The sequence below is a fragment of the Diabrotica virgifera genome, chromosome 7, assembly GCF_917563875.1.
Source record: "Diabrotica virgifera virgifera chromosome 7, PGI_DIABVI_V3a".
NCBI lineage: Eukaryota > Metazoa > Arthropoda > Insecta > Coleoptera > Chrysomelidae > Diabrotica > Diabrotica virgifera.
In genome coordinates this window covers 81,142,900-81,167,952 of record NC_065449.1, presented here as the reverse complement: position 1 = coordinate 81,167,952, position 25,053 = coordinate 81,142,900, and the positions used below count along the sequence as shown (strand labels likewise).

At 32.3% G+C, this 25,053-nt stretch overlaps 1 protein-coding gene across 2 annotated transcripts in view; it reads left to right on the top strand.

The window, feature by feature from the left end:
• LOC126888203 (glutamyl aminopeptidase-like) overlaps positions 1-25,053 on the top strand; it is a 107,772-nt gene that overhangs the window by 77,371 nt on the left and 5,348 nt on the right. Inside the window, exons 10-11 of one of the 2 annotated variants that reach the window (XM_050656256.1) lie at positions 14,943-15,131; positions 23,277-23,346. In XM_050656256.1, coding sequence (XP_050512213.1) covers positions 14,943-15,131; positions 23,277-23,346 — 259 coding nt within the window. The remainder of the gene's footprint in view (positions 1-14,942; positions 15,132-23,276; positions 23,347-25,053) is intronic. The other variant, XM_050656257.1, reaches the window with a different exon arrangement.

Genomic DNA, 25,053 nt, shown 5'->3' with positions numbered 1-25,053 from the left:
TTGTATGTGAGACATGTGAACAATCTGAAAATCCCAAAGGAAACTCAGTAAGTCATACTCAAGAGGTAAATGCACATATCCTACAGTTGGAAATTGATTTTCTAAAAACAATTTTAAGTGAAAAAGAGGAAAAATATAAAATTTTATTTGATAATAATCAATTGTTAAAAAGAACTAACGAGCTCCTTGAAGAAAAAGTAAAACAAAAAACTAAAGAACCTGAATTCAAGGTAATTAACGTTGACAAAAGAAAAAACTGGACTTCCCCTGGTAAAGATGATAAACAACTACAAAATGTTAATGACCTTACTAATAGTAAACAAACTGAATTAGTAGTGACTAAAAATCCTGCAGACGGAACGCTAGCGCGATCCTCAACATCGACAAACTTTGGAAATGAAGTGCCAAATGAAAAAAAATACATTACATCAAGACAAATGAGTGCCGCAATGCAAGAAGCCAAAACTCAAACTGTTTTACATAATCTGTTGAACACTGAAAATAATGCTCCGGTTCTTTCAGAGTCTTCAAGCAACGGTGCGTGGACACAGGTAGCTCATAGAAAAAAGAGGAAGTTCTTAGTTGGAAGTACCGAGTCACCTTGCAACATTGAGGCTGTTCCACAAATGATCAACCTACATGTGACTCGCCTAAAGCCTGACACAAAACCGGAGCAATTAGAAAAGTTCCTGGAAAATCATTTAGATGGCGTAAAATGCGAAATCCATCAGTCCAAAAAACCTGACATATATGCATCCATGAAAGTGACCATTAGACGAGACTTAATTAAGAATGCATGGAAGCGAGAAATCTGGCCCAGCGGAGCATTAGTCTCGTTTTTCAAGATGAGGAGGACGCTGTCGCATTAGGTGGGTCCTCAAGCAATACAACTATTTCACGTATAGTAAATGACTTTAAATTGAAGTTAATCTCGGTTAATGTACAATGTTTAACAAACAAACTTTTAAATCTTGAGCTTTTTTCTAATGCTGAAAAACCTGACATTCTATGTATTCAGGAGCACTGGTGTAATGAGGATAATATTAATCTTATTTATATCCCAGGGTACACTTTAGTAACCCATTTTACTAGAAAAAATAAAATACATGGTGGAACTCTTATTTTATCTAAATCTGGGACAGACAAGTATGCAGTCTCAGTCGTTGATTGCCGTAAATTCTCTGAGGAAGAAAGCTTTGAATGTTGTGCTGTGACTATTTTAATCAGTAACTGTAAATTTCTAGTCATTAATGTGTACAGAACGCCTAACAGCAATCTAGATTCTTTTATAAATAATTGTTTTAATATTTTAGGTCATTTTCACAACCGTGTTGATAAAATTTATCTCTGTGGAGACTTTAATATCAACTACTTAATTCAGAGCAATGAAAAACTTCGATTAGATGATCTTTTTCAATCGTTTGGTTTGTCTCTTAATATCCCAAATATACCAACACGTATTTTCATGAATAACAATAAAGTAACTAAAACAAAAATTGACTACATTGCTACTAATAATATCACTATGAATCATACTTGTCAAGTCAATCAACCCAATATGGGTGACCATCTTGCCATTATTTTTGACATTGTTGTAAGTCGTAATCAGGATAGGATGGAATCTAATATAAAACAGCAGTGTTTTAGGTGTTTAAATGATAATAATTTAGACATCCTAAAACAAGACTTAATGAGGATTGGTTTTTGCGAGGTATACAATGAAAGTAATATTAATAACGCTTTTATCGAATTTATGGATACTTTAAACTTTGCTATTACTTCAAACTGTCCCCTTAAAAGTAAAATAGGTAGGGACGTGCATAAAAGTAAAGGTTGGGTTGATCATGACGTATATGCTAGGAGTAAACAATTAAAAAACCTATTTAATGAAGCTAAAAACTCTAATAATAGTAACATCTGGAATGAGTATAAAGCTACCAAGAAGGAATACAATAATCTTATTGCTGAAAAGAAAAGGGAATTCAATTATCTTCAAATTATAAGTAGTAATAATAAACAAAAAACTATGTGGAGTATAGTAAATAAAACTATAGGGAGAAAGCAAAGTACTAATAAAATTAAACTCAAAATTGAAGACAAACTAATATCAGATGATAAAAATTTAGCTCAATATTTTGCATGCCATTTCAATGACAAAAATAATGCACTAAAAAATAGGCTTGACAATAACCCTCAAAACTGTACTTTATCACATAGGTGGACTATAGACAGTTTTGTTTATTTTCCAGTAACATCTGATGAGGTTCTTGATATTATTTGTGGTCTTAAAAATAAACATTCTTTTGGAAATGATGAATTAAACACAAGAATGATCAAACACATCAAGGATGTTATATCAGAACCGCTGGCATATTTAATTAACCTAGTATACAACACAGGTGAATTTCCTGAAAACCTAAAATTAAGTAAAATTGTTCCAGTATATAAAAAATCCGATCACACTTGTATTGATAATTATAGACCTATTTCTTTGTTAAATGTAATTTCAAAAATTTTTGAACGAGCTTACTACACTAGGATCATACAGTTTTTGGACAAAAATAATGCACTGTGTTCAGAACAGCATGGCTTTCGATCCGGAAGATCAACAGAGGGGGCTACTGAAGTATTTATGGAATCTGTCTATAGGCATCTTGATGATGGTCTTCTTGTAGTGGGTATCTTCTTTGATCTTTCCAGAGCATTCGACAGTCTTAAATTTGAATTTGTCCTTAACAAATTGTATGTCCACGGAATAAGAGGTAACATGTTAAATTTATTGAACTCATATCTTCTGGAGAGGAAATTCTATGTTGAATTAAACAAGGAAAGGTCAGACATCTTCAGTGTAGATGTAGGAGTGCCGCAGGGATCTGTGTTGGGACCACTGCTATTTCTTATTTTTGTCAATGACCTACCCGATCATATTACTCATGACCACATTGTAATGTACGCAGATGACTCATCTGTGATTGTATCAGCACATACATACGTAGAGCTTCAAAATAGAGTGTCAAGGGTTATCAGATTATTCCAAACATGGTGTACACAAAACTTGCTACAACTGAATATTGATAAAACATCGTATATACATTTTAGATGCAAACGAAATATGCCAGTTGTGTCTATTCCTGAAATTGTAAATATTCCAAACATAAAATTTTTAGGTGTATTCTTGGACCAGTTTATGAGTTGGGATGTTCACGTTGAATATGTTAATAAGAAACTAAATTGTTCATTCTATGCTTTAGTACAGTTGAAGAGAACACTCAGTATTAAAACTCTCATTAATGTATATTATTCTTTGGTTTATTGTCACCTTACTTATAATGTTACGTTATGGGGTAATTCCACAAAATCAGACACAGTGTTTATTAAACAGAAGAGAATTATTAGACTTATCTTCAATATTCCTTTTGGGCATACTTGTAAGCAAGTTTTCATTAATAACAATATCTTACCGTTGCCTTCCATATATATCTTGAAATCCATATTGTATATTAAGCATAATTTACATTCATTCAAGAGAAATTCTGATTTGCATGCATACTCAACTAGGAATGCCAATCAGTTTGTTACTGTTGGTCACAAACTATCCAAATTTGAGAAGTCCACAGATTATGTGGGGGTCAGGCTATATAATCATCTTCCAAATGAAGTTAGATCTTTGCATCCGGTGAAATTCAAAAGAGTTGTGAAAAGTATACTATGTAAACATGCATTCTACAGTGTAGAAGAATACTTAGCAACTAGATTGCTGTTATGAGTTCTGTCTAATATTAATAATTTTCATATTTATCAATGTACATTATGTTAAATCTAAAATTTAAGTGTATGTATAGGTATTTGATTATGTGTCTGTGACTATATTGTGTTGTATATCTGACGTGTATATCCATCTTTATGATGGCAGCTGTAAAGCTATACCAATAAAGTATTCTATTCTATTCTATTCTAATAAGTCAAAGAAAAAAAGTGATATTGTGCCGATATGTGCTTTTGCTCTGGGGGTGGTTTTCACCTCCTTTGGGGGTAAACAAATATTCGTCCAAAGAAAGTCAGGAAATGGATAAACTGGCTAATTTTAAGTAACTTTTGTTCTACAGGGTGTCCCGGAAAATAGTGCGTTCCTTAAAGGTATAGGTAGAAGGCACCATATAGAACAAAAAACTCTTATAACATTTTTTTCTAAATTCAACCGTTTGACCAAAAAACTATAAAACATTTTGGAACGCAAATTCAAATCTGGCAACTCTGTGAAGTACAAAAATCTAAACGTAAATAGTCCCATGTTTAGTAAACAGATAATTTGGAAGAATCCTGTTTAGTGTCAACGCCGAAAATGTTTTTGAATCGTGTGTTCATGAGTAATATTATGATATTATGTTGTTTATTTATGGCAGATCAATAAATGGAGAGGCATAATACCTACTAAAATTCTTTCAAAATGTTTTGCTGGAATTTCTCGTCGTATGAGTGCATGTTACTCTATGAATTCATGTGTTCGCAAAAGTGGTGGTTCATTTAAAACATGTTTTCATCTTAAAATATGTAAGTATAATTCGTTTAAAATTATGTCATATTTCAACTACATTTTAAAAAAATTATAGTAAACAAAAATAGTAAGTATTAGGTTGGATTATTTTAAATACTGTAAGACACAAACGAGTTCTTATTCACCAGTGCGTAACATGTTGCCAGATTATTTAATTTTGTATATTGGTATATGGAAACCAATGTAATCTTTTTTTTTTGGAAACGGTTAACTTTAGAAAAAAATGGTATAGGACTTTTTTGTTCTAAATTGTGTATACTATCCATACCTTAAAGGAACGCACTATTTTCCGGGACACCCTGTATAGAGTTTTTTAACTAAGTCAATACTTTTCGAGTTATTTGGCAGTGAATATGTTCATTTTTTTCAACAAAATAGCCAGGCTTTTAGACGGTTTTTCGCAAATAACTCAAATAGTAAGAGTTTTGTCGAAAAATCATTCTTGGCAAAAATATAGCCTGTAAAAAATTTAAAAAAATGGTGTATATCTCTCATCTCTACACCTAGTAGAAGTAGAGTTATAGCTAATGAAAAATAGGTTCCTATTCGTCAAATTCCAAATGGAATATTTTAACGTGAAATGACCAAAAATGAAGCACATTTCGGAGAAAACTCATTAAAACTTATTTAAAGTGTTTAAAAAAGCTTCATTTTTGTTTTATAAAAAAAATTCTAACATCAAAATTAAACAAGTTACGCTCAAAATAAAGTTAGTCCCTTTTGGTTTTGGTAAAAAAATCGAGAAAATCACCCCCTAATTAGTATCTTAAATGAACTTAATCGTTACGACTTTACAAGTTTCTTGACTCGTGTATACATTTTTTAAATGATCTGTAAGTTTCATCGGTTCAAAGTCCTTATTATTGAAAGGGCTGTAGTTAAAAGGGGTTGAACGAGTCACTGATCACGAATGTATGCAAATTTAGAAACACCAAATCTTAATCAATTTTTGTCTAACAGAAAAACAAAAAATACATGATATTTAGAAAAGCAAATCTGACTTTTTTTGTTTTTCGAGATTTTTGGTATCTCTAACAATTTTTAAGTTATTTTGAAAAAAAAAGCATATTTTTCAGAATTTAAATTTTTTTAAATTTTACTTTGAAACCAAATTTTTTCAAAAATAAGCACTTTGAATCGATGAAACTTACAGATCATATAAACACAACATAAGTAAAATAATTTGTGGAGCAGTAACTATTAATTTCATTTAAGTTGCTAATTAGGGGGTGATCTTCCCGATTTTTTTTGCAAAAACAAAAGGGACCAACTTTATTTTGAGCGTAACTTGCTTAAATTTAATGCTAGAAACTTTTTGTAAAAACAGAAATAAAGATTTTTTTAAACACTTTAAAAAAGTTATAATGGGTTTTCTCCAAAAAGTGCTTACTTTTTTGGATATTTCACGTCGAAATATTCTATTTGAAATTTGGTAAATACGAATCTATTTTTCATTGGCTATAACTCTGGTTCTACGATATCCCGAGACCTAACGCGTACACCATTTTTTTTACTTTTTTATAGGCTATATTTTTGCTAAGTACATTTTTTTCGACAAAATACTTACTTTTTGAGTTATTTGCAAAAAACCGTCTAAAAATGTGGTTATTTTGATGAAAAATGATTATATTCACTCGCAAATAACTCGAAAAGTGTTGACTTGGCGAAAAAGCTCTATAGAGCAAAAGTTACTTAAAATTAGTCAAGAGGGGGTGAAAGTCCCCCCCAGGGCAAAAGCACACATCGGCACAATATCACTTTTTTTCTTTGACATGTAAGCTATACGTATGCCAAATTTCATGTCAGTCCAAGTGGTTCTTTAAAATTTAGAGCAAAAACCGTGAAAGAATGGACTATATGGAGAAACTTAACAGGGCTTCTTATGAGCATATTTTTCTGTAAAACTACACATTTTAAAACAGTCTAAGTTGGGTAAATGTTTCTATTGGAAATTATAAATTATTATGGGTTAATGGGAGGTCCTATAATAAATTATTAGTGGGGTGTCGGTGGAGCAACTTCTCTAGACGCAAAATTCTTATAATAGGAGTTTTATATTTTAGTGTTAAGGTCATGCATAAATGAATCTTCAAAAATAATAGTGAAAATAAGCTAGACGAAGGTTACTGCGATGAGGTTATTAAAAGAAGTAATTTAACAATACTACAAACCTCTCCAATGGTTTCAGCAGATCTTGAATAGTTTGCTGAGTAGGTCTGCCAGACAATGCACAAAACGTTGTGGTAATGTCTGGATATGCATTCCAGGTGTCCCATGCAGTCTTTTTCCTTCTTCTTCTAGAGAATGGTACGGTGTACAATACCCAGTTATAGCGTGAAACAATGGCAAGGCAGAAGGCAGTACAGCGATCATAACCCAAAGATCTTGCTAAGTCATGCGCAGTGAAGATCCGGTAGTTCAGCGTGTTTCAGCTTTAGTATATCCTTGCTAGTATAAACGCAGAAAAGAACACAAAACTAGACACGGAACAAACGATGAATACAGAGCGTTATCGAAAGAAATCAAAAAACAGTGCCGCAAAGACAAAGCTGATTACATCTCTCAAATATGCAGAGAGATAGAGGAACATGGCTGTCGAAATGAACCGAGGGATTTATTCCAGAAGATCAAACTCCTTACCAGAGAATTTAAACCTCAAACGTGGTCTGTAATAGATAAGGAAGGTAATCTAAAGACCGATACTGACGAAATATTGGAAACATGGCGAAACTACTGTGACGAGCTATATAAAAATAACGAGGTATCAGCATAACATCAGTGACCCTCTGACTACCCTAGAGAACCTACTGTCTTACTCGCTGAAGTCAAATATGCAATTAAATCACTAAAGAGAAATAAATCCCCAGGCACTGATTCAATACCATGTGAAATACTACAGTTACTAGGTGACAAAGGAATACATATCATCCATTCTATCTATGTCGCTGTTTGGAATTCAGGAAAATGGCCATCTGATTGGTGCACCTCAATTTATATCCCGCTACACAAAAAAGGAACTACTATCAGATGTGAAAACTACCGCACACTGTCACTAATAACACATGCTAGTAAAATCTTGTTGCATATCATCAAAAACAGGTTAAAAATCTATCTACATTACCAAATACCTCAGGAACAAGCGGGATTTGTAAAGGGTAAAGGTACAAGGGAACAAATCCTGAACCTGAGACAACTTATTGAAAAGTCTAGAGAATTTCAAGTACCTATGATTATATGCTTCGTTGACTACCAAAAGGCATTTGATTGTGTAAGCTGGATAAATCTGTGGTCAATTTTAATAGAAATGGGCGCACCAATGCACCTGGTGACACTAATTAAAAATCTGTACCAGTCTAATATAGCTACAGTACGGCTAGATCAGAAGTTCTCAAACCAATTCAAGACCGAGAGAGGTGTTAGACAAGAATGCGTGTTGTCACCTGACTTATTTAACATTTATGGTGAACATGTCATGAGGATGGTTTTAGAAGGATGGGCCGGTGGAGTAACAGTAGCCGGTAGGAAAATCTCCAATTTGAGATTTGCTGATGACACTACACTTATAGCAGCAAATGAGCAAGAAATGTTTGATCTTCTGCGAAGAGTTGAGCACGAAAGCAATAAAGTTGGTCTGAAAATCAATAAAGCTAAGACAAAAATAATGGTGGTCGACAGATTCGACACTATTCAACTGACTAACATGTTACAGGAATACCAGATAGTAAACACCTTTGTCTATCTCGGGTCTAGTATAACTAACGATGGCAACTGTGAAGCAGAAGTTCGGAGACGTATTGGTATGGCAAAAAATGCGATGAGTCGCCTAAATAAAGTTTGGAAAGACAGATCTATCTCTCAAAATATCAAGATGAGACTGGTGAATGCCCTTGTATTCTCAATATTTCTATACGGAGCAGAGAGTTGGACTCTTCGCGCATGCGAGCGCCAAAAAATTGATGCCTTTGAGATGTGGTGCTGGAGAAGAATGCTGCGCATACCATGGACAGCTCATAGGACAAACGTTTCCATTCTAAACCAACTCAATATTAAAAAAAGGCTGTCCACAATATGTCTGCAACAAATTCTGCAATTCTTTGGTCACGTGGTTCGCAGAGATGACGACAGTTTGGAGAGATTAATCGTTTCTGGAAACGTTCCGAAGAGAAGATCAAGAGGACGATCACCAACTAGATGGTCCGACCAAATAAAGAATTCAGCTGGAAACTCATTCTGCGAAGCTCTTAGAGCAGCTGAAGATAGAGACCAACGGAGAAACATTGTTAGGAATATTGGAAGAAATCACGATCCTCAGTAATGGGGAAACGACAAGAGAGAGAGAGAGAGAGAGAGAGAGAGAGAGAGAGAGAGAGAGAGAGAGAGAGAGAGAGAGAGAGAGATATCCTTGCTGCCTAGCATCACTTACTTGCAGTATGATTTGCTAGTGTCGGCTTCTTCGTATGTGCAAGGAACTAGTCTCAAGACATCTTGATGATTTACGGTTAGAACGTCACTACCGATTATAGTAATTACCTGTGGGTGGAAATATCTGTTATATATTTAGTTAAAAAGTGAAAAATACAGTCCCATTGTCGTCAACCCTGAGAAACTTCTCCCAGTTTTTGGGAAGTGGATGTTTTGGTTCAACACGCTTCCAAACACATTTTCCTCATTTGCTATTTCCATCTTCAAGCTGTCAGGCATGTGTACATCCCATGCGACATCTATTCTTTTTACATTTTGAAGCAGAGATTTGATACACGACTGCACTATTTGCATATTCTTCAAAGATAATGCAAATAGAAGATACATAATCTTCTTCTTTTTGTTAACCCTGGTCGCAGCATGTTGACAATTGCAGCACCGTCAATGTTTGTTATTTCAACAGCTGGTTTGCTATTTTTGGTAGGTGAATTTTTTTCAAAAAAAGCCAACAAGGTGTGTTGTTGGCTTGTTTAGCAACCAAGCTTATCCTCCAGAGCTTATCCTCCAGAGTGCTGGAGGACGAGCTTGGTTCTCTGGTTTAAATAATTCGTCCAAGTCTCGATTACGTGTTTGTGATGCAATATACAACCTCGAAAACAAAGCGAAGTCATTCTTCATTGATATGGTACGGTTTGAAATCAACATATCAAGCGCATTTTTGTGAATTTTTTTCGAAGTTATGGTAGAATTATTTTATTTTTAAATTAAATAAACATATTAAGTACAATTCAAAGAATATTTAAAAAAATCAATCCAAATTATTGAAAATTAAGTCATTGGTCACAAATTTTGACAGGCAGCTCAAAAAATGGATTTTGCGGTGGACATCAGAACTTGTCACTGGATCATATGAAACAAAAAATTCAAAAAGATTTAATTAGCTTATGAGTATCACGAGGTAACGATGTCGAGTTTTTCATTTTTAATGATTTTTGAATTTTTGGTATCACTCAGAAGTCAAAAATACGAAATTTTTGGTAAAAATTTTGTGAAAATCAACAGATTTATTATTGTTGAACAAAAAATAAACACAAAACGAAAAATATCTCGCCGTTGTTACCTCATGAAATGTATAAAGAAAATATATGCAAAATTTCAGGTAGATCGGTCAAGTAGTTTTTCAGTTATAATGTCCACCGCATTTGAAAAGGCAGTTTTGAGAAAAATGCGTTTAAAGTTTTGACAACTGCATCTTCATCTTCTTATTTGTCTGCCAAATCGTAAAGTGATGCACATTGGAATATGTTGTTTTAGTCGCGGTGTAATCTACAAAAGAGAAGCCAAATTGTTGTTTAACGTTTCTCACTACGCTCAAGAGTGCTGGAGCGAAGCCGCGTCAAAGCGAGTCGAAGGTAGGGATATTCAACATGGTATATCTCTAGCAATTTCACTCCGATCAATCTGAAATCTTCAGAGAGTAGGTATTCTTGAAAGTATGCACTTTTATTTGAAATAATAAAAAATTAACTAGTTCAAACCATACTCCCCCTGCCTAACTGTAACTGCTGATTTGATTTCTTACCAGATTTCTCTGACTGCTGAAGAGGTTCAGATTGTTAGGTTTTATCGGATCTGATATAGGTTTGGTTTTATTTATAAGCCTCTCGCTTACATATAATTCATGCTGTTCAATTCCAATTATTTAAATATTTAACAATGTGTCTGCAACTGATGCCTGTATAATATTTCTTCTGTTAGATCAGAGCCATTTTCACAGAATGGGTTTCCTAGATCTTGCATTACACTAGTTAGTGACTTCCTATCTTTCTCAAAAGCCATCTGCGTATGCCTTTCAGCTTCATGGTGACGTTGACCTTTTTAGACCTGCTTTAAAATGTGTAGTTTTACAAAAAAAATGCTCATAAGAAGCTATGTTAAATCGTGTCCTAAATCCTGAAGAAATACACCGGGAGATATTAACAGAACTTCAACCACGATTTTCTAAGTGCTGCCCTTTGCAATACTGGAGGGTTAGAAAAGGTATTTACAATTTATGAAAAAATCTACGGGTTTCCTGTGACATTTTCGTGTGAAAATTAGATTTTCCACGAGGAAACAAATGGGGAGTTGCGATGAATTTCTGAGTCCTGCCATATCCATAGAATAACAGGATACTATCAATTTTATGAAGAAAATTTTTTGGGCAGGAGGGTTGCAAAAGGACTAAGGGAGTATATGGATATACGAACATGTAATGAAAATAATGAAATTTTCATAATTTTCTGAGTACTGCCAACTTAATAAATTAAACATAATTTTTTGAAAATGATCGAAAAAATGTTGGCATGACGTCTCCTAATGTTTAACTGCACTTGTCTCTTGGAAAATTCTGTGGAAAATTTTCACCCTGGTTCCGTGATTTTCTAAGTCATAATATAAATATTATTATAAAATAAATAATTTAAGTAGACATTATTCAAAATGGCAGGATGTTTAGTTACACCTTTTTTACTAAACATAGTTAAAAAATGTGTAAAAAAATTCGTGGAAAGTTACACGATTTTTTAAGTCGTGCCATTTTGGACATATCTCAAGAATGTTAATATAAAAGCTATTTACAAAGAAGCAGGATGGGTGTGTAGTTATTTCGTATATAAAAATAAAATTTTGTCAGTAAAATTATTGTCAGTTGTTATACAAACATATTCATATCACCACAATTTTCTGAGTCATGCCATGTCAGGTATGCTTAAAAAACACTAATCTAAAACCGTTTACAACGTGGCAGGATAACCGCAAAGATATTTAATACATAAAAATTAATTTTTATATCGTTAAAAGAATCGTATGGTATTAAATATTATTTTCCTGAGTAATGTCTCTGATTTTTACACACCTTTCAAATCTAATACCAAACTGTAACATATTTATTTTAAGCGATTAGATCATATTTGTATCTAAGTAAACGTAATAAAAGTAATAGGAAGAAAATAAATAATTTTACAATTAATTGGTTATAGTAGGGATTGTACCTATTATACAGGGTCCAAAAACTCTTCTAACAATCGAAGCCCGGAGATTCCTCAGATAATTTTAAGAAAATTTAACTCAATTCACCTCGTCCGAAAATGCTTCCCAAGGAAGAGAGCTCTTTAAAGATGGCGTATTCTAATTAGTTTTTTTTTAATAGCTCCAGAACACTTCTATTTAGAAAAACGAAAACTGGTACACCTATTTATCTTCCAGAGATAAATCGATTCCATCATTTGTCAATTTTTAGTACCGGTCATAGGCGTCCGTTTAGGGTAGGGAAACGGATATTTTATCCCATAACTTTTCTGTGTCTAACTTTTAAGCATTTTTGACACTGGATTATTAAACTATGGGGTATTCTTGTACTAAAAGGTACTCTTGCTTTAAGTCGGTAGGATACGCCGTGTTCTAGAAAAATCGATTTGAAATTTTTTCGGTTTATGAATTAAAAAAAAAATTAAAAAAAAAACTATTTAGAAAAACGAAAACTGGTACGTTTATTTCTCTTCCAGAGATGAATATTTTATTAATTGTGAATTTCTAGTATCGGTCATAGGCGTCCGTCTTGGGTAGATCAACGAAATCCCATAACTTGCTTTAATTTTTAAGCATTTTTGACAGTAGAGTATTAAATTATGATGTATTCTAGTACTAAAAGTTACTCTTGCTTTAAGTCGGTAAATACACGGTTTTTTTTATTTTTTTCAAATTTTTCTTAAATTCAAAATACGAGAAATTTTGAAATTGATTTTTCTAGAAAACGGTGCATCCTACCGACTTACACAAAGAGTACCGTTTAGTACTAGAATACCTCACAATTTAATAATATAGTGTCAAAAATGCTTAAAAGTTAGGACAAAAAAGTTATGCGATAAAATAACCGTTGCCCTACCCAAAACGGACTCCTATGACCGGTACTAGAGATTCGCAATTGATGGAATAGATTTATATCTGGAAGATAAAAAGACGGACCAGTTTTTGTCTATCGAAATGGATGCGTTCTGGAGATAAAAAAATCTAATTACAAGGCGCCATCTTCAAAGAGCTCTAGTTCCCTTAGGAAACATTTTTGGATTATGTGAATTGTGTTAAATTGTCTTAAAATTATCTTAAGAATCTTAAAATTATATACAGGGTGTTCCATTAAAAAAACATAAGTTCGTGTCACCCTGTCAATACGGGTAGCCCTGTATATTAGAAAATATTTTTAAATTATGATCCCCTCTTTGCCCCACGTTTTACCTAAATAACTTTTTTTCGTATCTTTTAGGACAAACGAGTAATTGGACTTTGTCTCATTAATGCCCCACCCTTTTTAAGAAATAACTATAAAACCATCCTACCTCTTTGTAAATAGACTTATATTAAGATTCTTGAAACATATGCAAAATGGCATGACTCAGAACATCATGGAATTTTTCACGAATTTTCTTACAAATCTAGGACTCCTGCCGTCTTACAAGAATCGTTTAACCTTAATGCCGAGTACCGAAAAAGTATTGATTGTATTTAAGTATTATAACTTTTTAAAGGCAGGACTCAGAAACTCACAGAGTCAGGGTAAAAATTTTGCGCATAATTTTCCAAGGGACAAGTATACTTAAACAGTAGGAGACGTCATGCCAACATTTTTTTTTTATCATTTTGAAATAAATATGTTTAATTTATTTAGTTGGCAGGACCCAGAAAATCATGAAAATTTCATTATTTTCCTTACATGTTTGTATACATATATACTCCGTTAGCCCGTTTGCAACCCACCTGCCCAAAAAATTTTCTTCATAAAATCCATAGTATCCTGTCATTCTACGGATATAGCAGGATTCAGAAATTCATCGCAAAACCCCCCATTTTTATTTTTTGGGAAAATCTAATTTTTACAGGAAAATGTCACAGGAAGTTTGTGGATATTTCCACAAATTGTAAGTACCTCGTCTACCCTTCCACTATTGCAAAGGGCAGGACTTAGAAAATCGTGGCTGAACTTCTGTATAATATCTCCCGGTCTAAAATACATGTAGAGGTAGGTTATGTATTTATTAAATAGTAGTTAACATATCTAATTAAAAAGTTCAAAATATTTCCCAAAAAATATTTTTATGCTCTTTTCATAGAGTGGTATTACCTTTTAAAAAAATATTATATACAGGGTGAAAAGAATTAAAAAAAACATATTTTTACATAAACAACAGGAAAAACAAAACTTTCGATAAACCGATTCATCCGGTTTACGAACTCGATCTTTTAAATTAAGAAAGGAACGTATATAGGTACCAAATTTGGTTGAAATCGGACTTTTCATTGGAACGTTATCGTGCTTTTACACACATATGTATAGCCGCCATTTTTAATGCCCACCATTTTTGTAAATGGCAAAATCATGATGGCCTTATATCTAAATTTGAACCTTTACATGTGTAATATATGGACCAAATTATATGCTTCTATCATTAAATGCACAATTCTTATAATATTTGCACGAATTTGTCGCACTAAATAAAGCTATTGTGTGTGTGTGTGTGTGTGTGTGTGTGTGTGTGTGTGTGTGTGTGTGTGTTTGTGTGTGTGTGTGTGTGTGTGTGTGTGTGTGTGTGTGTGTGTGTGTGTGTGTGTGTGTGTGTGTGTGTGTGTGTGTGTGTGTGTGTGTGTGTGTGTGTGTGTGTGTGTGTGTGTGTGTGTGTTTGTGTGTGTGTGTGTGTGTGTGTGTGTGTGTGTGTGTGTGTGTGTGTGTGTGTGTGTGAGAGAGAGAGAATGTGCGTGTGTGCATGAGTGTGAAGAGAAAGATCGCATTAGACAAATAATATTTTTGCCAGATAGGTACCATAGATAGGCACATACATTTTTATAAATTATATATAGATTTACATATACATATACATTTTTTACATATTTTACAAATTTATTATATACACATAGGTATATTATTTTACAGAAAAGAATTGTTATTAAAAAATGTCGAACATTTAGCTGCTCGCATGTCCAGTACAAATTTGAATGAGATTGATCATGTAACATTCAGGAAACTATCTACTATCTGTAATTTTGCTTGTAGCAATAGGATTAAACAATGTAGTAATGGAATTAAAAGAATGTGCAAGGAGTTAAGAGATAATAATATCAGGTAATATTCGACTATGTAGTAATTATACCTATACAGTGATGAGCGCGCTAATAACCGGCAAAATAGCACAAAAGATGGAAAACGTATTAAGTTGTGAGATAAAAAGAAATAAAACTAGTCGAGCTGGAAAATTTAGCGATATTAAACTATTAATTTACATTACATATACATATTGATTGTTTCCCACCTTTAAACGTATTGGACGAGTTTGGCAAATACCACTGTCACAGTGACAGTTTTAGTTGACATACTCCTCTGATACGTGTAAAGCTGGGAAACAATCAATATAATGTAAATAAAAAGCTTACTATCGCTAAATTTTCCAGCTCAACTAGTTTCATTTCATTTTATCTCACAACTTAATATGTTTTCCATCTTTTGTGCTATTTTGCCGGTTATTAGCGCGCTCATCACTGTATAGTGTGTCAAAGCCAAATAGAATCGCGAATGAGCGATTTTGGAAATAAATCCCGAAATATGTCGACTTTTATTTTTAAATTATGATTTTTTGGCGTATATGTCATACTATTGACGTCATCCGTCTGGGATGACGTAATCGGTGTACGTAATTCAATTCTCTATTCAGTAATATAAACATTAACATAATTATTTATACAGGGTGTCCAAATGAATTAAATTAATTGACACAAAAAGAAGAATGTGTATAATTTATTTAATTCAAAATCATTTTACTGCCGTCAAAAAACATAATAAAATGTTTATTTGACAAATAGACTTTTCGCTTTAATTAAATGTTCAAGCTGCCACCCACCTGCCTCTTGGCAGTCATTAAAGTATGACATTTATTATTTATGACAAAAAATCATAATTAAAAAATAAAAATTGATCTGTTTCGGGATTTGTGTCTGGCCACTCTAGAAAAACTGAATTTATTATTAATAATTAATAATAATGGTATATAATATATTTATTATACTCGGCAATTATATACAGAATTATCGAGAAGATATGACTTATTAAAAAATTCGCATAATTCAACATCACCAATCACCTACATAAAAAACATCTTGAAAACAAGCAAAGTCTTGATGATATCCACCTTCGTAACAAAGATACATTCCCCTTCCCCTTTGCAAAATAATTATTAAGAGATTTCCTTGATTATTTCATTCATAGAGATTTTGACCAATAGAAAAATAGAAATTTCAGCGATTATTTAATTCATAGGAGATTCTGACCAATAGAAAGCTACAGAAATCTGAATTAAATTGATAATTTTTGATAATTGCCCGTCGTTAAGTATATTACGTCAGATGCCCTTCGTTGCTACGAAAAAATACATTCAGTGACATTAATGACCATTAATGTTTTAAAAATTATAAAAGTGATGACTTTCAATCGTCAAATATTTATAAAAACTTTGTGTTTAATTGTACTAATTTTTACTTACATAATTAAATTACAATAAAATTTTGGTTTTGAACAGTTTTATTCATGAAATAATCGCAACAAATTGCACCCGAACTCTAAAATTAATATAGAATTTTTGTCCTCGTGACACTTTGATATAATTTCACTCGCCTTTGGCTCGTGAAATTAAAACTGTCAAAGTGTCACTCGGGAAAAATTCAATAATTTTAGAGCTCTTGTGCAATTACTACTGATTATTTTTTATTAATTTTAATTTCTAATCTTGTAGTACGATTTTTCATCGCGTGCTTACCTAATTCTGTATCTGTCCAATCAGATTATTATTATTATGGGAATAGTCTACACTTACATTATTATACTGATAGAGAATTAACTTTTGTACAGTTGAGTCCACGATTCTTTACCCGTGCGTCATTAATACCTGGCGAGATAAAATACACACTTTTTATCTAGCATTATTCTCTTCCACACACGAAACTAAAAACAAACCAGCTACCGTCTTTAAAAACACATGATATTTTTATGAACGCTCTAAACTCAGTACATCGAAAAGAGATAGGTACAAAAAAGACGCTTAGGAATGTTTTCAGATTTTAAGTACAATTTGTGACGTTTCTGGTTTGTTTACTTTTGTGGCTGTCAGTCTGTTGAATTTTTTGCTGCTTTTATGTCGAATTTTTGCATTTTGAAGTTTTTCTATTACAAAAACAGTTGTTTTCACAAATAATTTTATATTGGAGTTTGAAATTTTATGGTAAGTGTATTTTATTTTGCGATTAATTTTTACAACATGTGTATAAAGCTAACCTTATTCACACAGTTAAGGAATGGTTGTTTAAGTTTCCGCCAAAGTGAATAAAACGACAAGAAAATATTTTATTATATTTTTATTATAAATTGTTAATTAATCACTAATGATATTAAATAATTAAATAATCACTAATGATATTAAATAATTGATTGAGCTACTTCAAATGTAGCTGTAATTCTGCACGAAAATATTAAAGTAAAACTTACATTTGACATTCTATTTATTTGATAACGTCAAATTTTATAATATAACCCGCGATCGGAACAGTGGCCACTTTCTGTCACTTGCTGTTGCGTGGAGTAAATTTACGACTTATTTCGTATGCTTTAAATGATGAAGCACGGGTAAAGAACCCTGGACTCAACTGTAGTAATGTATTTGGTTTCAGTTAAGAGCGTAGGCGCAAATATTTTACGGCTATCCTTAGTTTTTTTCTTTCTTTACACGGCAAAAGACATGTTAGTAAGATTCAGTGGCGTAACTAACGCCAATGCAACCAATGCGGTGCATTGGGGCGCAGGCCTTAGAGGGGCGCAAAATTCTGGAAAATTTTTAGCAAAAAATATGTTGAAGCAAAGCTCCCTGTAGCTTACCAAAAATAAATGTAAAAAAAAATATTCGTGGTAATAAGAGCCGTAGGTTCTTTATCAGGGAATAGGAATTAACGTACAGTGTTGTCACTATGAGCTGTAGGCAGCTCTTTGACTGTAAGAATGCTCATCTAGTAAAATTAATCAAACTTTGAGAAACGGAACATAAACATTATATTGTAGCTTGTGATATCATGTATACTGTATAGGGCACTGAATAAATAGAAAATGTTAAGTAAAGTAAGAAGTAGTCTATATTTTATCGTCCTAAAAAGTACATTCATTAATATTGTAAGTATGTACTGTGATCCTTACTTCAGTTATGTTAATGATGTTTGGAAATGTTTAGTAACTTAATTTTACTTTCAATTAATTTTTTGAATAATAATTTTTTTTAATAATTAACTTTAAAATTAAGTACTGTACATAATAAATTATATTTCTTTGAATAATCTTCCTCTAATTGGATAGAGCTTGTACAGAGTTATTCACCATATTTTGACCCCCCTGTAAACTGCTTTATTTACAGAATTCGAAAAAAATGTAAAATACAAAAGTTATTTTATTTTTAAATTATGATTTTTTGACATATATATCGTACTAGTAACGTCATCCATCTGGGCGTGATGACGTAATCGACTATTTTTTAAATGAGAATGTTGATCGTGTTCTAGCTCATTTGAAAGGTTATTCAATTCCCTATTCAGTAATATAAATATTAACATGAATATTTATACAGGGTATCCAAAAAAAATTTAAATTAAATTCATTGACACAAAAGGAAGAATGGTTGTAATTTATTTAATTCAGAATACATTCTACTGCTGTCAGAAAACAGAAATATATGTTTATTAAACAAATAAACATGATTTTTCCAAGCTTCCACCCATCTGCCTCTTGGTGAAGTTTGAACATTGAATTTAAGCAAAAAGCAATGTTTATTTGTGCAATAAACTTTTATTTCTGTTTTCTGATAGCAGTAGAAGATATTTTGAATTAAATAAATTACATGGATTCTTCTTTTTGTGTCAAGTAATTTAATATAAAAAAATGTTTTTGGACACCCTTATCTTTATGTTTATATTACTGAATAAAGAATTGAATATCCTTTCAAATGAGCTAGCACACGACCCCTATTCTCATTTAAAAAAATAGTCTATTACGTCATTACGCCCAGATGGATGACGTCACTAGTATGATATACATGTCAAAAAATCATAATTTAAAAATCGAATAACTTTTGTATTTTACACTTCTTTCTAATTCTGTAAATAAAGCAGTTTACAGGTGGGTCAAAATATAGTAAATAACCCTGTACAATGTCGTGTGTAGTGTAGAGAAATATGTCGTTGTTAGTTTCATTGTAGGTTATGAAGAGGGGGGAGAATGAGTCTACGAATAGGGGCGCATGGGGAATACTTGCATTGGGGCGCAGTCAGACTAGTTACGCCACTGGTAAGATTCTCATTGGTATGGAGATGTAAACATTGTCATTGACATTGTCATCATTAACTTAGAGAAGCCATTTGAATGTTCTGGGATAACCGCTACTTGTATAATCGCATATATTATTAATTCAGTTAATTATTATGATTATTTTTTTAACTATGTATTCAGTGATTACAATAATTTATATAGGTTCTATACAATAAAAACTAATAATCGAGAAAAGAGAAAAAGTGATTTTTTTAATAATATATTGTTACTGGAACGCTTAGATACATTTTGAACATCATTTTTTGAACAAAATACATACTTGGATCACAGAATATATCTTGGTGTATTCTCTGCTTGGATCATCCATAAATAATAAACAATAAATAACTTTTAATTAATTTCACGTCTTAAATCAAATACACTATCAATATTGTTTAATAAACAACTCAAAATGTTCCTGAAGCCTTGTCAAATAAGTAGCCTTGTTTGTCACTGTCTTGTCAAAATATTCTGTTCGACTGAGTGCCTTGTACGACAAACGTAGCGAATGTTCGATTTGGAAAATATTACCACGGAGATGGTGTTTATTTTTTTCGAATCTTGGAAAAACTAAATATGTTTGAAAAATTTAATCGCAGAATCAAAGAATACCTACATTATTACCGAGAGCCGAAAATCCCTTAGAATAAATAACCAGTTTCATTTGAATGATATATTAAAAATTAAAAATCACACTAAATTTTCCCTTTTTTTCACTCCTGTGACTTATTAACAGTTATATTCGTAACGGAACATCACAAGAAATATGGGAGACTTTTAAACATTGTGTAACAACACCAATGGATCATCCAAGGATAAATAATCCTGTGAAACGGCAAAAACTGGATAACAGATGAAACCTTTCAAATCATTGAGAATAGAAGAAATCTTTGTCAAAGTGGTGTGCATAGTGAAAGGGAAAAAGCTCGTTTAAGAAACCTCAATAAAGAAGTCAAGCGAAGATGCAAGGCAGATAAAAAAACTGTACTATCAAAGTATATGCAAAGAAATTGAGAGACATGATCAGAATAATCAGCCGAGAGATCTATTTAGAAAAATACGCTACTTAACAATAGACTTCAAAGCCAGAACTTGGGTCATTGAAGACAACACTGGAACTCTGAGAACAAACAGAGAAGATATAGCAGAGACATGGAGATCGTATTGCAGGGACCTATATAAAGATGATCAACGCCAAGAACCTGTTAACCAAATCTTTGACGAAGTAGAAGAAGAACCTGATATACTTAAAATGAAGTAAGACTCGCGATCATTAAGCTCAAATATAATAAAGCACCAGGTCCAGATATGATAACAGCAGAAATGCCCAAAGCCACAGAAGAAACTGGCGTAAAATTACTTCATCTACTCTGTAACCAAATATGGCATTCTAAACAATGGCCTGAAGACTGGACAAAATCTACAATAAAAACAATTCATAAAACAGGCAGCTTCCATAAATGCGACAATTATAGAACTATTTCTCTTATATCACATGCCAGTAAAATAATGCTACATATAATCAATGAGAGACTAAAAACATTCCTTCAAAGAGAAATTCCACAAGAGCAAACTGGATTTACCAAAGGTAGAGGTACTCGAGAACACCTGTTGAATATAAGACAGATAATCGAAATATCTAGGGAATTCAATATTCCACTGTACATATGCTTTATAGATTATCGTAAGGCGTTCGACAGGGTCAAACGGAGACACTTATGGCGAATACTAAAAGAAGTAGGTGTAGCCCAACACCTTATTTCGCTTATAACTGAACTATACGAACACACTACTGGATCAGTTAAAGTGCTTGACACACTTTCAAACGAATTTCATCCAGAATGGAGTGTCAGACAGGGATGTATACTATCTTCACAATTATTCAATATATATGGAGAGCATATTATGAGAAGAGCACTTGAAGGATAAGAAAAAGGCATATCAATAAAAGATCATAAAATAAACAACCTACGTTTCGCAGATGACACAGCCCTTCTTGCAAATAGTCAAGCAGAGCTGGTTGATCTTATACGACTGGTTGAAAACGAAAGTCAAATATTTGGTCTGCAATTAAAATATCAAAGACAAAGATCATGATAGTGGATAGACTACATAACAATCATCCACACATAACCACAATTGATCGGTTTGAGGTTGTGAGCTCATACTTATATTTGGGATCATTAATCACAAACACAGGGTCACTACAGGAAGAAATAAAACGTAGATGTGATCTAGCAAAAGTCGCCACAGCAAAAATGACCACAATATGGAAGGACTGTCAAATTTCAAGAGCATTAAAGATGAGGTTGATCAACTGCTTAATATTCCCAATACTGACCTACGGATGTGAATCTTGGACTCTGAGAAATTCGGAAAGAAGAAAGATAGACGCCACTGAAATGTTTTGTTGGAGACGAATGCTACGAATTCCTTGGACCGACCATAGAACAAATAATTCAATTTTAAGAGAGCTAAAAGTTAGCCAACGACTCTCCAGTAAAGTCCATATCCAACAATTAAAATACTTTGGACATGTTATGAGAGCCAACACAGAAAACATGGAAAGACTCATTATACAAGGAAAGGTGGAAGGCCGAAGATCACGAGAAAGATCCCCAACAAGATGGATCGATCAGATAACAGGAATATGCAAAAGACCTATGCATGAGTTAAAAGAAATGACCAGAGATAGAGATCTTTGGAGACGGACAATACACGACATCACGTCGACCACTACACTCCCTCCGGGGGTTCAGGATTGAAGAGAGAGAGAGACTTATTAAAATAAACATTATAGAAGTTTTCAGAAACTTTGACTTTCGGCCCTAGGTAATAACGTAATTCTTCATTCTGCGTCTAAATTTTTCAAACACACTACTTATTAGTTTTCTGAGGATTCGAAAAAAAATGAATCCATTTAAAAAGCATTGGAGCCGGAATTTTGCGCCTATCCCCTTAATGACAACGAACAACGAGTTTTCTCATTTTGGCAATTGTCACATTTAAGAAAATGAGCTGAACGAATGAGCTCGAATGTAATTCGGTAAGAGTATTTCATGAATAAAACTGTATTTATAAATAATTTTAACTAATATTTTATTGATGTTTCCGTCTAAATATTTTCTAAACCTGCTCATGTTGTTTACTTTTACAAGTTGTGAAACATTAATTATGATAAATATCACTGAATGTTTATTTACAAAAACTTGAATTTTGTACGTGAGTATTAACAAAGAATCTTTCGAATATCACACGATAGTAAGAATAAATAAGAAAATAATGCTCCAGTTTGTTTCTCAATCTTGTTGCCATTCGGTAATAGTCACTCGAGCCTTGTGGGCTCTCGTGTCTATTGCCAGGCAACAAGTTTTCAAAAAATTGTCCAATTATGTTCAATTTATTCTCACTCTCTTGTGATGTTAATGTTGATAATCATTTTTGATAATTACCTGTCGTCAATTAGCGCGGCAGATGTCATTCGTTATTACGCAAATTTAAAATTAAATAAACATTCAGTGACATTAATCACAAATCACAATTCATATTTTACACCTTGTCAAAGTCGCCATGAGCAGGTTTAGCAAATATTCAGGCGAAGCTATCAATAAAATATTAGTTAAAATGATTTAAAAATACAGTTTTATTCATGAAATAATCTAACCGAATTACACTCAAGCTTTTAAAATTACCGATTTGTATTGCCCTCGTGATAATTTGACATAATTTAATTAAAAATTAAAACTGTCAAATTGTCACTCGGGATACAAATCGGTAATTTTAGAACTCTTATGTAATTTCAAGTGATCATATAATTGTCATATCAATAATAATACATTTCAAAATTGGTATCTATTAAATGTCAAATATTTTTAGTGTTTCAAATGAAAAGAACTTTTTAGAAACTATGGATTCCGAATTTACTGAAGATGCACATTTTTATAAAGTGAGTATTAAATCATGAGAATGTGAAGTAAAATATTAAACTGCTTAAAACTATCTACCTTGAAACTTTTGATGTTGTTCTGAAGCTATTTCCTTGTGGCATTTTTATAATTACGTATTTTTTATGGGAAATAAGCCACAATTTTACTAAAAAATGAATTTATTAACGTTTCGAAGCCCAAATCGGGTTTCGTTGTCAAAATACAAAATAGGTACTATTAAAATAAACAAACATGTTGCTAAGTAAAAAAATTCTTCTAATAATTTATTTAATCTGACTCATTTATATTGGCAATTTAGACGTATATTATACATTTTAAAGTAGAAGACTTTAAAATGATATCGCCAATATTTATGAGTTGCGTTCCTGGGACGACTTTACTAAAAGATAGTTCATTCGATTACATGAAATCAATCCCAACTCAAGAATATCCGTCGTAAAAAATCATAGCATGTGATCTGTCTTTAAAAAGACAACCAAATGCAACGATGACAGTAAAATTCTCGCGTTAGAGATTCCATAGTAAATCACGAGGGAAAACCAGGAAAAAACCTCGTGATACTATCCCGACATCGTAAGTATTTGGTTTTACATTTAATCTACCTTCAAAAAAAAACTAATACCAAATTCTGACTTTAATATGTTTAAATTATAAATAATATTAATATTACATAGATATACAATAAGTAATACTAAAATATAAAATTTGTACTAACTCGATATGTTATTGACTTACTAATCGTGGTATTTTCTTTCTATTGACTTCCTCTTTCAGTATGGATAACCACATCCTACTGCATTCTACCGAGGAATTTGCGACACAATTGGTTTCATTTAGCATAATTTCATAAATATTGGCGATATAATTTTAAAGTCTTCTACTTTAAAATGTATAATATACGTCTAAATTGCCAATATAAATGAGTCAGATTAAATAAATTATTAGAAGAATTTTTTTACTTAGCAACATGTTTGTTTATTTTAATAGTATTTTGTATTTTGACAACGAAACCCGATTTGGGCTTCGAAACGTTAATAAATTCATTTTTTAGTAAAATTGTGGCTTATTTCCCATAAAAAATACGTAATTGAAACTTTTGATTTTGGCTCTAATTTCAATAGTCCTGTCGCCAGTGGGGGTACAACGGCTTCCTTAATTCAGATGGACTTAACCAAGTTTTTTTATGTATTTTGACCCGTAGAACACGAATTTTTTGGGTAACAGTCGATCCGGATGTCGATAAGATTGTTATAAACAAAGAACTTGAGGAATCACATAACAGCGATTTTTCGCAAATCAAAACATTTTTTTGTATTTTTTGGGTCATTCTAAGTCTAAGCAAAAAATGTTTTTTTAAGTTTTTTCGTAGGATGCATAGTTGTCGAGATAAACGCGGTTGAACTTTCAAAAAATCGAAAAATTGCAATTTTTGAACCCGAATAACTTTTGATTGAAAAATAAAATAGCAATTATTCTGCTTACCGCATTTGAAAGTTGAAGTCAAATTCTATCGGTTTTGATTACTTTCATTGCTAAAAATTAATTGTTTTATTGTTAAACAAAGCTATAAACACATAGTGATTGAATAATGTTTTCAATGCATTTCTCATTTGAAATCGAACGAGTAGGCGTGCATACAGAAAATCTACGTAGATTACGTACATTAAAACGCATGCATTGGGCACGGGAAACACTATGTGTTTATG